The sequence below is a fragment of the Pseudophryne corroboree genome, chromosome 10 (genome assembly GCF_028390025.1).
Source record: "Pseudophryne corroboree isolate aPseCor3 chromosome 10, aPseCor3.hap2, whole genome shotgun sequence".
NCBI lineage: Eukaryota > Metazoa > Chordata > Amphibia > Anura > Myobatrachidae > Pseudophryne > Pseudophryne corroboree.
In genome coordinates this window covers 104,200,415-104,213,162 of record NC_086453.1, presented here as the reverse complement: position 1 = coordinate 104,213,162, position 12,748 = coordinate 104,200,415, and the positions used below count along the sequence as shown (strand labels likewise).

At 47.7% G+C, this 12,748-nt stretch overlaps 1 protein-coding gene across 2 annotated transcripts in view; it reads left to right on the top strand.

Annotated features, from left to right (window-relative positions):
* LOC134966157 (sacsin-like) overlaps window positions 1-12,748 on the top strand; it is a 247,483-nt gene that overhangs the window by 181,059 nt on the left and 53,676 nt on the right. For both annotated transcript variants that reach the window (XM_063942692.1, XM_063942691.1), the window contains exon 6: window positions 5,461-5,607. In XM_063942692.1, the coding sequence (XP_063798762.1) occupies window positions 5,461-5,607 (147 nt within the window). The remainder of the gene's footprint in view (window positions 1-5,460; window positions 5,608-12,748) is intronic.

Here is a 12,748-nt window from a genome sequence, read left to right as displayed (position 1 = left end):
TTGCAATGCTTACATGCAACAGGGCCTAGCCCTTGTCTTAGTACAGAAAGCAGAGGTGGGTACTACTCTTCTCCCATCCTCAAGACTTGGCCACGGCCATATCTTCCTGAATACGCCCGATCTTGTCCGATCTCTGAAGCTAAGCATGAATAGGCCTGGTCAGTACTTGGATCGGAGACCCCCCCGGGAAATACTAGGTGCTGTGGGCATTTTACATAGGAGAACATAATCTTGAATCTATCAGCTCTGGCCCTTCGTTTGGCCTTTATCATTCATCTGTTTTCCTCACAGATTTTGGACCAATCAGCATCCCACTTACACAGTGAGTATTCAGATTCCATCTACCACACAAAACAATACAGGAATCCTACAATACCAATGCATGTTTTTACCATTTATTCGTGATCTTGAACCTTATATGTTAACAGGCAATCAATATTTTTTTTTTTATTATAATTATTATTTTCATTCTCATAAAGGTTAAGTTTTAACAAAATCATTTTGTTCTACCAATTCTTGATTTATATATTTGATAACTAAAGAGTGTTCCCCAAAAAGTGTTGTTTTTTTGTCTTTGTTCTTATCTTTATTTGTAGTCTCACCTACAAAAATATTTGTGAGCACCACCAATAAGTACAGGTACTGCTTTAAATTGATTTCAACAGTCCTAACATAATTTTTTTCTACATCTATCTTTAAACTGGTTGGTGCAGACCTATAAATATTCTTTGAATCGCAGCCATTTCCTGGTCTTGGGGGCGGGGCCTAATGATATCCCAGGCCCACCACCCCCCAAAGGGACATGTTGCGTCTCCTCTCCGGGCTTCTCCTGGAGAGGAGAACTTTAGAATACTGTACATATATGTTTATATGTAACGTGTAATACAATATCTGTAATATTGCATGTTTTTTACATCTGATTTTAAAGTCGTTTTCAATAAGGATTACATTAGACCTGTATCCACAATATTGATTGTATGGCCCAGCTTTAAATTGTGTACCTAGTTAATACAAGTATTTGTTAGAGCGTATAATATATTGGCTCACCTTCCACAGTGCTTGTTCGTACAGTTATAACAGACAGGGGAAACTGTTGAAAAACAGCAACTGTGAGAGGATCGGTTACTAATGAAGGCTACAAATCTTGGACACATTCTTGGGTCAGAGAAGGATGCGGGAAGTGTACAGGAAGTGGAGGTACACACTATACAATTATCTGTCCAATCTGGCTGGTTGGAATGAAAATCTGGTAATTTATGGAAGCAAATGACAATCAACCATTACTCCTAAACACTGGAAAATGGACAAAAACAGTCATTCAGACAAATTGGTAAAATCAAACGGATTTTACCAATTTGTCTGAACGACTGTTTTTGTCCAATTTCCAGTGTTTAGGAGTAATGGTTGATTGTCATTTGCTTCCATACATTACCAGGTTTTTATTCCAACCAGCCAGATTGGACAGATAATTGTATTTGTGTAGTGTGTATCTAGCTTTAACCTAATAATGCTCAATGGTGGATTAAAATTGCCATGGTTCCTGAGCAGTGTCCAAGCCATGATCTTTATTTGTGCCTGGTCATGTTGATTCTAATACGCATTTGGACAACTTTGAGAACCATTTTATAATATAATACAGCTAACACCGTGTTTCTCCCAGAATTATAACCATTACTAATTAAGTGGAAGATGTGTCCCTTCTAAGAATTACTTATGGAAGGCCTGCTTAGTTTCAATTGAGAAGGTCTGGCACCTCTAAGAGCCGAGCCCCCAATGATCACCACAAATGTTTTTCCTATACTTTTTCAAGTGTGTAACACTTTTCTGCCATGGATTGCAAATCCACCAGTGGTTGTAAGTACTTCACCTAGGGAGGCCAATCCCGGGATCGGAGGGATCCCAGGTTTTTGGGCCAAAAATGGCCGGGATTAAATCCTGGGATTGGGAGTGCCAATCCCGGGGAATGAGGGATCAGTGTTGCCCTGCTTCCGGCTTCCCAGCGCAGCGTGACATGCAGCGAGAGGTCACGCTGCACCGTCGGACCCTGCTGGCAGCCGCCGGAAGAGAGCTGCTGAAGTGTCCCACCCGCCTGCCCCCGGTGTATGGTGAGTTATGTGAGGGGGGCAGCCACACAGGGAAACGCCAATTCCGGGAATCCCGGGATTAACCATTTTTCAATCCCGATACCCAGGACTGAAAAAATGTCCCGGGATTAGCCTCCCTAACTCCACCATCGGTGCATCATTGCACACACCATCAACACTTGCATGAGCCTATGGCAGTGCCGCCTCCTCAGCTCAGGCTAAACATGGCCTCTGTGCCTGCGGTACTGCACCTGAGAATGCAGCTGCTTGCATTGACATGCCTGTAAGACGCCAATGAGACCGCATTTGTTTGCTTTCACGTCAGGCCACCTCCCAGTCACCACAGTGCCGTAACTAGACATTTTAGCGCTGTGTGCAAGAAATGGCATAGGCGCCCCCCCCCCCCCCCATAATGCAAAACAGGGGCAGCGCGCTACGTAGGCACGCGCATAAAATATAGGGAAGGGGTGTGGCCACACAATAATACCAATTCAGATTACGATGCACAGTAGTCTCCATTATTTAAATTACGCCACACAGTAGCGCCACTACACCAGGTAGAGCCCCTTTTACACATTACGGCAGAGTCCACCTTTTACACATTGCGGCACACAGTGTCCACCTTTTACACATTACGGCACACAGTGTCCACCTTTTACACATTACGGCAGACAGTGTCCACTTTTTACACATTACGGCAGACAGCGTCCCCTTTTTACATATTACGGAAGACCGTCCCGCTTTTTACACATTACGGCAGACAGCGTCCCCCTTTTTACACATTACGGCAGACAGCGTCCCCCTTTTTACAAATTAGGTCTGGTAGGGGATAGGGTGAGGGGACAGTTCCGTAGGGGACAGGGTGAGGGTGCTGGGACATGTCTGCTCGGGGACAGGGTGAGAGGACAGGTCTGGTAGGGGATAGGGTGAGGGTGCTGGGACAGGTATGGTCAGGGACAGGGAGAGGGTGCGGGCATAGGTCTGGTAAACGATAGGGTGAGGGTGTTGGGACAGGTATTGTCAGGGAGAGGGTGCGGGACAGGTCTGGTAGGCTATATGTCTGGTAGTGGACACGGTGAGGGGACAGGTCTGGTAGAGGACATGGTAAGGGTGCTGGGACAAGTCAGGTCGAGGACAGGGAGAGGATGCAGGGACAGATCATGTAGGGGATGCTAACCCCCCTTCAATATTCTGCACCACATCACAGTACTTCACACAGTGTCCTCCCCACACAAAACAATAAAATTACCTTCTAATAAACGCCTCTGAGGCTGTGCCTGCAGTAACTCCCCCGGCAGTCTGGTCACCAAAGAGGGAAGAAAAGGGAGGCGGAGCTGCTTGGCCGCAAGTCCCGAAACACAAAGCGGCCAGGTACGAGTGCCTCCAGTCCGCAGCTAGCCACGCACATGTGGCTGCAGAACATATTTTCAGCCTGACCTCCCCTCCGGTCCATCCAGCCATTGCGATACCTAGCCGGCGGGACTTGGCTACACTCAACCCCAGGATGCATGAGGGAGGAGCCTCATTCTGGTGCGGGCGGGGAGGGGAGGTTGGCCGACGACTCATGCCTAGGTGCCCCCCCTACCCTGAGTCCGCCGCTGGGGCAGAGGTTTGCATGGCGGTTGCTGGCAGCTTGTGACAGGAAGAGGTTTTTTTCCTGTCACCACTGTCAGTCTCCTTGGGAATTATGCGCTCTAACTAGGTGTGTGCTGTGGGAAATGCCCTTTCTGCACACACCTAGTTACGGTGCTGAGTCACCACCCGTGAATGCACATGGTTTTGCCTCACCCGTTCCTAATGCCAGCGATCCTGTACGCAGGAGTGTATGTTGTCACACAGTCAGGAAACACTTGCGCCGTAGGGGTTTTCTGTACTTTTTTCACATGTGCAGAAGCAAATAATCTCTTAACTGCGCAAACATCAGCATTATGTCCACCTCGGAATCAGACCCACAGATTCCGTTGTCCATCTGTTGGAGTGAATTAATACTTTGCACCCATCTGTAGATGGCAGATGTGCAGATGATGTATAATTGGTTTACCTTCTTCCATTTTGAACACGTTGCGCTGTCTGGTTAAAATTTTATGAAAGGATATTGTTTCAGAAGAATGAAAGCCTTTGCTCTTAAGTTTGCTAGAAGTATGGCTATAGATTGTTTTTTGATAGTCAGCAAAGGAAGTGCGAAAATCCATCTCCTTCAGACTATATTGTTAAACTCTACATCAAGCCTGGCCAACCTGAGGCTCTCCAGCTGTTATAAAACTACACATCCCAGCATGCCCTGACAAAGTTGTAGCATTCTCTAATAGCAAAACTTTGGCAGGTCATACTGGTACTTGTAGTTTTACCACAGTTTTGCCAAGCCAGAAAGTTTACATGTTCAATTGTAATCATGATTTTACTCAGTCTTGAGTTTCAGTCCTTTCAGCCCCATCACATTTTAACAGGGTTAGAACATTATTTTTTATGTTATATCAGGGTTCATTTCCTGCTTGTGATTTTTATTTTTTCTCTCCAGTTTTTAGACGGTCAGGGATGAGACTGTCATTATAATGGTTACAGCAGCACTGAGCATTTAATAATATACATGTGCATCTCTCATATGGGCAGAGCTGCATGTGATGATTGGGGAAGGGGAATGGGACATCTGTGAAGCCTTAAGGTACATACACACGTTGCAATGGGGTGTCGCGTCCAATACTGACATATTGTGCCCGGGGGCATGTAGTCCGCATCTGCTCTGCCTGCACACACTATATTTTCTTGCGATGCCGATCCCGCGGGACAGCGCATTGGCATCGCAAGCTTATACACACAGTGCAATATGCACTATATGTTTCCGTGCAATATGGACTATATAGTCCATATTGCACGTAAAATCGCACCTTGTGTATGCACCTTTTAGGGTGGTATTACCTGTGGTAAATAATCATGGTAATTATCTTGCCGGGGGCTATCCAATTAGCCCGGATGAGGGCCGCGGCTTATTGGAGGTTTTGTTTCACCTGCCACAGGAAGACGAAACCAAATCCCTGAAAACAGCGCTGTGTACGGTGAAAACACACGTTTAACTGAGTCTGTTTTCGTGAGAAAATTTTATATTTTTTTGGGGCGACCTAGTAGGATAGCCTGAAAAAAAAATAATCAGAGAAACATCGTGAAAAATCGCACAAAAATCTTTTTTTTTTTACTCCCGATGTTCCTTCGCAGCTGATTGGATATTCCCTTTGACTGACGGTTCTAATAGAGGAAGAACCTGGACAGTGTATGTGAAGCTCTTTTCTAACTAACATTGGAGTATTGTGTTCACAAATGCCTCTATATATAAAATGAAGTTCATACTGTATATTCAACTTTTTCTTTTTTTTTCCTTCAGGTCCGTCTCTCCTGGCTTACAACAATGAGACGTTTACTGAACGTGACTGGGAAGGAATACAGAAACCGGGAGACAGCATTAAGAGAAAAGACCCCAACACTGTTGGCCGGTTTGGACTGGGGTTTAACTCTGTATATCACATTACAGGTTGGTTTGAAAACCATTTCATTTATTACATTAAAGCCATCTTATATGGCATGCAAACTAAATAGAACACACATGAATGAGGGTGGGCCTTCAGTGATATTTAGTGAGGCAGTTGTTCTACCGTATCTAGAAGGGTTTTGGCTATTGCAAAATAGAGGACATAACACGGGAAAACCAAACGTTGCTGCCTTCCACCCTAGTAAATTCTAAAATAATAGCGATTAATGTACCAGTATTTGATACATGCCAGGGTTTGGTATATTACATTTACAATCATAATGTTCACATTGATGGCTTGTCAACATTCAGCATGTCAGTGTGATCAGAATACAAATGTTGTGCTTGTGCACTAAGTCTAACCCTAATGTCAACATTTTCACATGTTGACATTTTCCAGGTGCTGACATTTTACCCATGTCTACATCATAACATTATAAATGTGGACTTTGAGTGCATACCATGTAAAATCTGTATGGTACACAATCGTGGGAAGAGGGTGGAAGCTATGGGCCTGATTCATGTATGTACGGTATTGCACGGCCACAGGGAAGCAGCAGTGCAATACCATACATCTACAGTAATATGCTTATGCTACAGCAGTTGCCTGAAGAAAACAGAAGCCTCCTGCCAGCATCGCAGTGCTGTGTCTGAGATGCAGCATCAGTTCATCAGTCACGATGGCTGCAGTCACCGCCCAGTGGAGTAACATTAACCTTAGGATGAGCGACGGATCTCCTTGTCCATGACCAGGATGTCTTGATCCGAAGAGGCAAACCGTGCCTGGCTATGCCTACAAAACAGGTGCGAAACCGTAAAACAGTCGCCGCCCTGCCACCAGACCCTTCAGCATGTCAAAAGTGTTGCGGCTTGGGTGCAAATCGTGAGTCGACGCAGGACCGGTTCTGCACATGCATAGTGAACCCACAATCATAGGTTTATGCAAAACATTGCGTTTGTGTTCAACTGTGGGTTGGGCCCAGGCCCGGCCCGCCCGTTACGCGCGGTACGCGCACGGGTAAGGCGCCGCAGTGAAGAAGGCGCCGCTGGCAGCCTGGACCACGCGCCTCTCCTGCCTGCCGTCCTGCGGCTGCCCCTCAGTATGGTCTCTGGCAGTGACGGCGGAGTGTATAACTCAAATCAGGTGTCGGTTCGTTAGCCAATCAGAGCTCGCGGACCGGCGCCTGATTTGAGATATACACGCTGCAGTCACCGCCGGAGACCAGACTGAGGGGCAGAGCGGCAGGCAGGAGAAGCGCGCGCTGCGCTCTCCACAAAGAAAACAGGCAGCAAAACGGTGAGCAGCACTGTGGGGGCATATGTCTATGTGGCACTGTGGTGGCATATGTGGCACTGTGGGGGCATATCTGTATCTGGCACTGTGGGCACATGGCAATGTGGGTGCATATCTGTATCTGGCACTGTGGGGGCATATCTGTATCTGGTACAGTGGGGGTCATATGTGGCACTGTGTGGGCATATGTGGCACTGTGGGGGCATATCTGTATGTGGCACTGTGGGGGCATATCTGTATGTGGCACTGTGGGGGCATATCTGGCACTGTGGGCACATGGCACTGTGGGGGCATATCTGTATCTTTCACTGTGGGGTCATGTGTGGCACTGTGGGCACATGGCAATGTGGGGGCATATCTGTATCTGGCACTGTGGGGGTATATATGGCACTGTGGGGGCATATCTGTATGTGGCACTTTGAGGGCATATCTGTATGTGGCACTGTGGGGCATATCTGTATGTGGCACTGTGGGGTCATGTGTGGCACTGTGGGCACATGGCAATGTGGGGCATATATGTATCTGGCACTGACTGTGGGGGCATATTTGGCACTGTGGGGGTATATATGGCACTGTGGGGGCATATCTGTATGTGGCACTGTGGGGGCATATCTGGCACTGTGGGGGCATATCTGTATCTGGCACTGTGGGGGCATATCTGTATGTGGCACTGTGGGGGCATATCTGGCACTGTGGGCACATGGCACTGTGGGGGCATATCTGTATCTTTCACTGTGGGGGCATATCTGGCACTGTGGGCACATGGCACTGCGGGGGCATATCTTTATGTGGCACTGTGGTGTCATATGTGGCACTGTGGTGTCATATGTGGCACTGTGGGGTCATATGTGGCACCGTGGGGGCATATCTGTATGTGGCACTGTGGGGTCATATGCGGCACTGTGGGGGCATATCTGTATCTGGCACTGTGTGGTCATGTGTGGCACTGTGGGGTCTTGTGTGGCACTGTGGGCACATGGCAATGTGGGGGCATGTCTGTATCTGGCACTGTGGCACTGTGGGGGCATATCTAGCACTGTGGGTACATGGCACTGTGGGGGCATATCTGTATCTGGCACTGTGGGGGTCATATGTGGCACTGTGGGGGCATATCTGGCACTGTGGGCACATGGCACTGTGGGGGCATATCTGTATGTGGCACTGTGGGGGCATATCTGGAACTGTGGGCACATGGCACTGTGGGGGCATATCTGTATCTGGCACTGTGAGGGCATATGTGGCACTGTGGGGGCATATCTAGCACTGTGGGCACATGGCACCCACTATCTCCCTGTGACCCCAGCCTCCTCAGTCACCCACTATCTCCATCACCTCTGCCACCCAGTCACGCACTTTCTCCCTGTCACTGACAATCTCCCTGGACCCCTGGGGGTACTATTGTGTTGCCACACCCCTTCCTTGTGAGACCACACCTCTTTTAAAAATTGATCCCATCAAGGGGCGCTAAATTCTAAATTCGCTTACCAAAAAAATTAAGCTCAGGTCGGCCCTGTTTGGGCCCCATGTATAGATATTCAGGATTGAAAATCTGTGGATCAGTTAGCATTGCCACACTTGCAGTGTCTTCCAAATAACCTTAGAAAACATGAGAGCACAGCCCTGAGAGGTATCTTGCACCTGTTTTAATAAGTCCAGGCCTAATATGTGCTAAAAGAAAATCATAAGTTGAAGTAAATAAGATTTTACTTACCGATAAATCTATTTCTCATAGTCCGTAGTGGATGCTGGGGACTCCGTCAGGACCATGGGGAATAGCGGCTCCGCAGGAGACAGGGCACAAAAGCAAGCTTTTAGGATCACATGGTGTGTACTGGCTCCTCCCCCTATGACCCTCCTCCAAGCCTCAGTTAGGTACTGTGCCCGGACGAGCGTACACAATAAGGAAGGATCTTGAATCCCGGGTAAGACTCATACCAGCCACACCAATCACACCGTACAACTTGTGATTTGAACCCAGTTAACAGTATGGTAACAATGAAGTAGCCTCTAAAAAAGATGGCTCACAACAATAATAACCCGATTTTTTTGTAACAATAACTAACTATGTACAAGTAATGCAGACAATCCGCACTTGGGATGGGCGCCCAGCATCCACTACGGACTATGAGAAATAGATTTATCGGTAAGTAAAATCTTATTTTCTCTAACGTCCTAGTGGATGCTGGGGACTCCGTCAGGACCATGGGGATTATACCAAAGCTCCCAAACGGGCGGGAGAGTGCGGATGACTCTGCAGCACCGAATGAGAGAACTCCAGGTCCTCCTCAGCCAGGGTATCAAATTTGTAGAATTTAGCAAACGTGTTTGCCCCTGACCAAGTAGCTGCTCGGCAAAGTTGTAAAGCCGAGACCCCTCGGGCAGCCGCCCAAGATGAGCCCACCTTCCTTGTGGAATGGGCATTTACAGATTTTGGCTGTGGCAGGCATGCCACAGAATGTGCAAGCTGAATTGTACTACAAATCCAACGAGCAATAGTCTGCTTAGAAGCAGGAGCACCCAGCTTTTTGGGTGCCTACAATATAAACAGCAAGTCAGACTTTCTGACTCCAGCCGTCCTGGAATTATATATATATATATATATATATATATATATATATATTTTTTCAGGGCCCTGACAACGTCTAGCAACTTGGAGTCCTCCAAGTCCCTACTAGCCGCAGGCACCACAATAGGTTGTTTCAGGTGAAACGCTGACACCACCTTAGGAAGAAACTGGGGACGAGTCCGCAGTTCTGCCCTGTCCGAATGGAAAATCAAATATGGGCTTTTGTAAGACAAAGCCGCCAATTTTGACAATCGCCTGGCCGAGGCCAGGGCCAACAGCATGGTCACTTTCCATGTGAGATATTTCAAATCCACAGATTTGAGTGGTTCAAACCAATATGATTTGAGGAATCCCAACACTACGTTGAGATCCCACGGTGCCACTGGAGGCACACAAGGGCTGTATATGCAATACTCCCTTGACAAACGTCTGGACTTCAGGAACTGAAGCCAATTCTTTCTGGAAGAAAATCTATAGGGCCGAAACTTGAACCTTAATGGACCCCAATTTGAGGCTCATAGACACTCCTGTTTGCAGGAAGTGCAGAAATCGACCTAGTTGAAATTTTTTCGTGGGGCCTTCCTGGCCTCACCCACGCAACATATTTTTACCACATGTGGTGATAACGTTGTGCGGTCACCTCCTTCCTGGCTTTGACCAGGGTAGGTATGACCTCTTCCGGAATGCCTTTTCCCTTAGGATCCGGCGTTCAAACCGCCATGCCGTCAAACGCAGTCGCGGTAAGTCTTGGAACAGACAAGGTCCCTGCTGGAGCAGGTCCTTTCTTAAAGGCCGATGCCACGGTTCCTCTTGGAACAGACATGGTACTTGCTGAAAGCAAATCCCTTCTTAGCTCCCGAGGCCATTAGTCCTCTGTGAGCATCTCTTGAAGTTCCGGTTACCAAGTCCCTCTTGGCCAATCCGGAGCCACGAGTATAGTTCTTACTCCTCTATGTCTTATAATTCTCAATACCTTGGTTATGAGAAGCAGAGGAGGGAACACATACACCGACTGTTACACCCACGGTGTTACCAGGACGTCCACAGCTATCGCCTGAAGGTCTCGTGACCTGGCGCAATACCTGTCCCATTTTTTGTTCGGGCGGGACGCCATCATGTCCACCTTTGGTCTTTCCCAACGGTTCACAATCGTGCGGAAAACTTCCCGATGAAGTTCCCACTCTCCCGGGTGGAGGTCGTGCCTGTTGAGGAAGTCTGCTTCCCAGTCGTCCACTCCCGGAATGAACACTGCTGACAGTGCTATCACATGATTTTCCGCCTAGCGAAAAATCCTTGCAGTTTCCACTGCCCTCCTGCTTCTTGTGCCGCCCTTTCTGTTTACGTGGGCGACTGCCGTGATGTTATCCCACTGGATCAATACCGGCTGACCTTGAAGCAGAGGTCTTGCTAAGCTTAGAGCATTATAAATTTGCTATTAGCTCCAGTATATTTATGTGGAGAGAATTCTCCAGACTTGATCACACTCCTTGTGTGACTGCTCCCCAGCCTCTCAGGCTGGCCTCCGTGGTCACGAGCATCCAATCCTGAATGCCGAATCTGCGACCCTCTAGAAGATGAGCACTCTGTAATCACCACAGGAGAGACACCCTTGTCCTTGGATATAGGGTTATCCGCTGATGCATCTGAAGATGCGATCCGGACCATTTGTCCAGCAGATCCCACTGAAGAGTTCTTGCGTGAAATCTGCCGAATGGAAGCGCTTCGTAATAAGCCACCATTTTTACCAGGACTCTTGTGCAATGATGCACTGACACTTTTCCTGGTTTTAGGAGGATCCCGATTAGCTCGGATAACTCCCTGGCTTTCTCCTCTGGGAGAAACACCTTTTCCTGGACTGTGTCCAGAATCATCCCTAGGACCAGCAGACGTGTCGTCGGAACAACTGCGGTTTTGGAATATTTAGAATCCACCCGTGCTGTCGTAGAACTACTTGAGATAGTGCTACTCCGACCTCCAACTGTTCTCTGGACCTTGTTCTTATCAGGAGGTCGTCCATTTTCTTTGAAGACGAATCCTCCTTTCGGTCATTACCTTGGTAAGGACCCGGGGTGCCTTGGACAATCCAACGGCATTGTCTTGAAACTGATAGTGACAGTTCTGTACCACGAACCTGAGGTACCCTTGGTGAGAAAAGGCAAATTTTGGGACATGGAGGTAAGCATCCCTGATGTCCCGGGACACCATATAGTCCCCTTGTTCTTTGCTATCACTGCTCTGAGTGACTCCATCTGGATTTGAACCCTTGTAAGTGTTCAAATTTTTCAGATTTAGAATAGGTCTCACCTAGTCTTCAGTACCACCATATAGTGTGGAGTAATACCCCTTTCCTTGTTGTCGGAGGGGTAATTTTATTATCACCTGCTGGGAATACAGCTTGTGAATTGTTTTCAATACTGCCTCCCTGTCGGAGGGAGACATTGGTACAGCAGACTACAGGAACCTGTGAGGGGGGAAACCTCTCGACATTCCAATCTGTACCCCTTGGATACTACTTGTAGGATCCAGGGGTCCTGTACGGTCCCAGCGTCATGCTGAGAACTTGGTAGAAGCGGTGGAGGGCTTCTGTTCCTGGGAATGGGCTGCCTGCTGCAGTTGACTCTTATAGGGACGAAAGGACTGAGGCTGAAAAGACGGTGTCTTTTTCTGCAGAGATGTGACTTAGGGTAAAAAACGGTGGATTTTCCAGCAGTTGCCCTGGCCACCAGGTCCCATGGACCGACCCCAAATAACTCCTCCCTTTTATACGGCAATACATCTTTGTGCCGTTTGGAATCTGCATCACCTGACCACTGTCGTGTCCATAAACATCTTCTTGCAGATATGGACATCGCATTTACTCTTGATGCCAGAGTGCAAATATCCCTCTGCGCATCTCGCATATATAGAAATGCATCCTTTAAATGCTCTATAGTCAATAAAATACTGTCCCTGTCAAAGGTATCAATATTTTTAGTCAGGGAATCCGACCAAGCCACCTCAGCTCTGCACATCCAGGCTGAGGCGATCGCTGGTCGCAGTATAACACCAGCATGTGTGTGTATACTTTTTAGGATATTTTTCAGCCTCCTATCAGCTGGCTCCTTAAGTACGGCCCTATCCGTAGATGGTACCGCCACTTGTTCTGATAAGCGTGTGAGCGCCTTATCCACCCTGAGGGGTGTTTCCCACCGCGCCTTAACTTCTGGCGGGAAAGGGTATACCGCCAATAATTTTCTATCGGGGGAAACCCACGCATCATCACACACTTCATTTAATTTATCTGA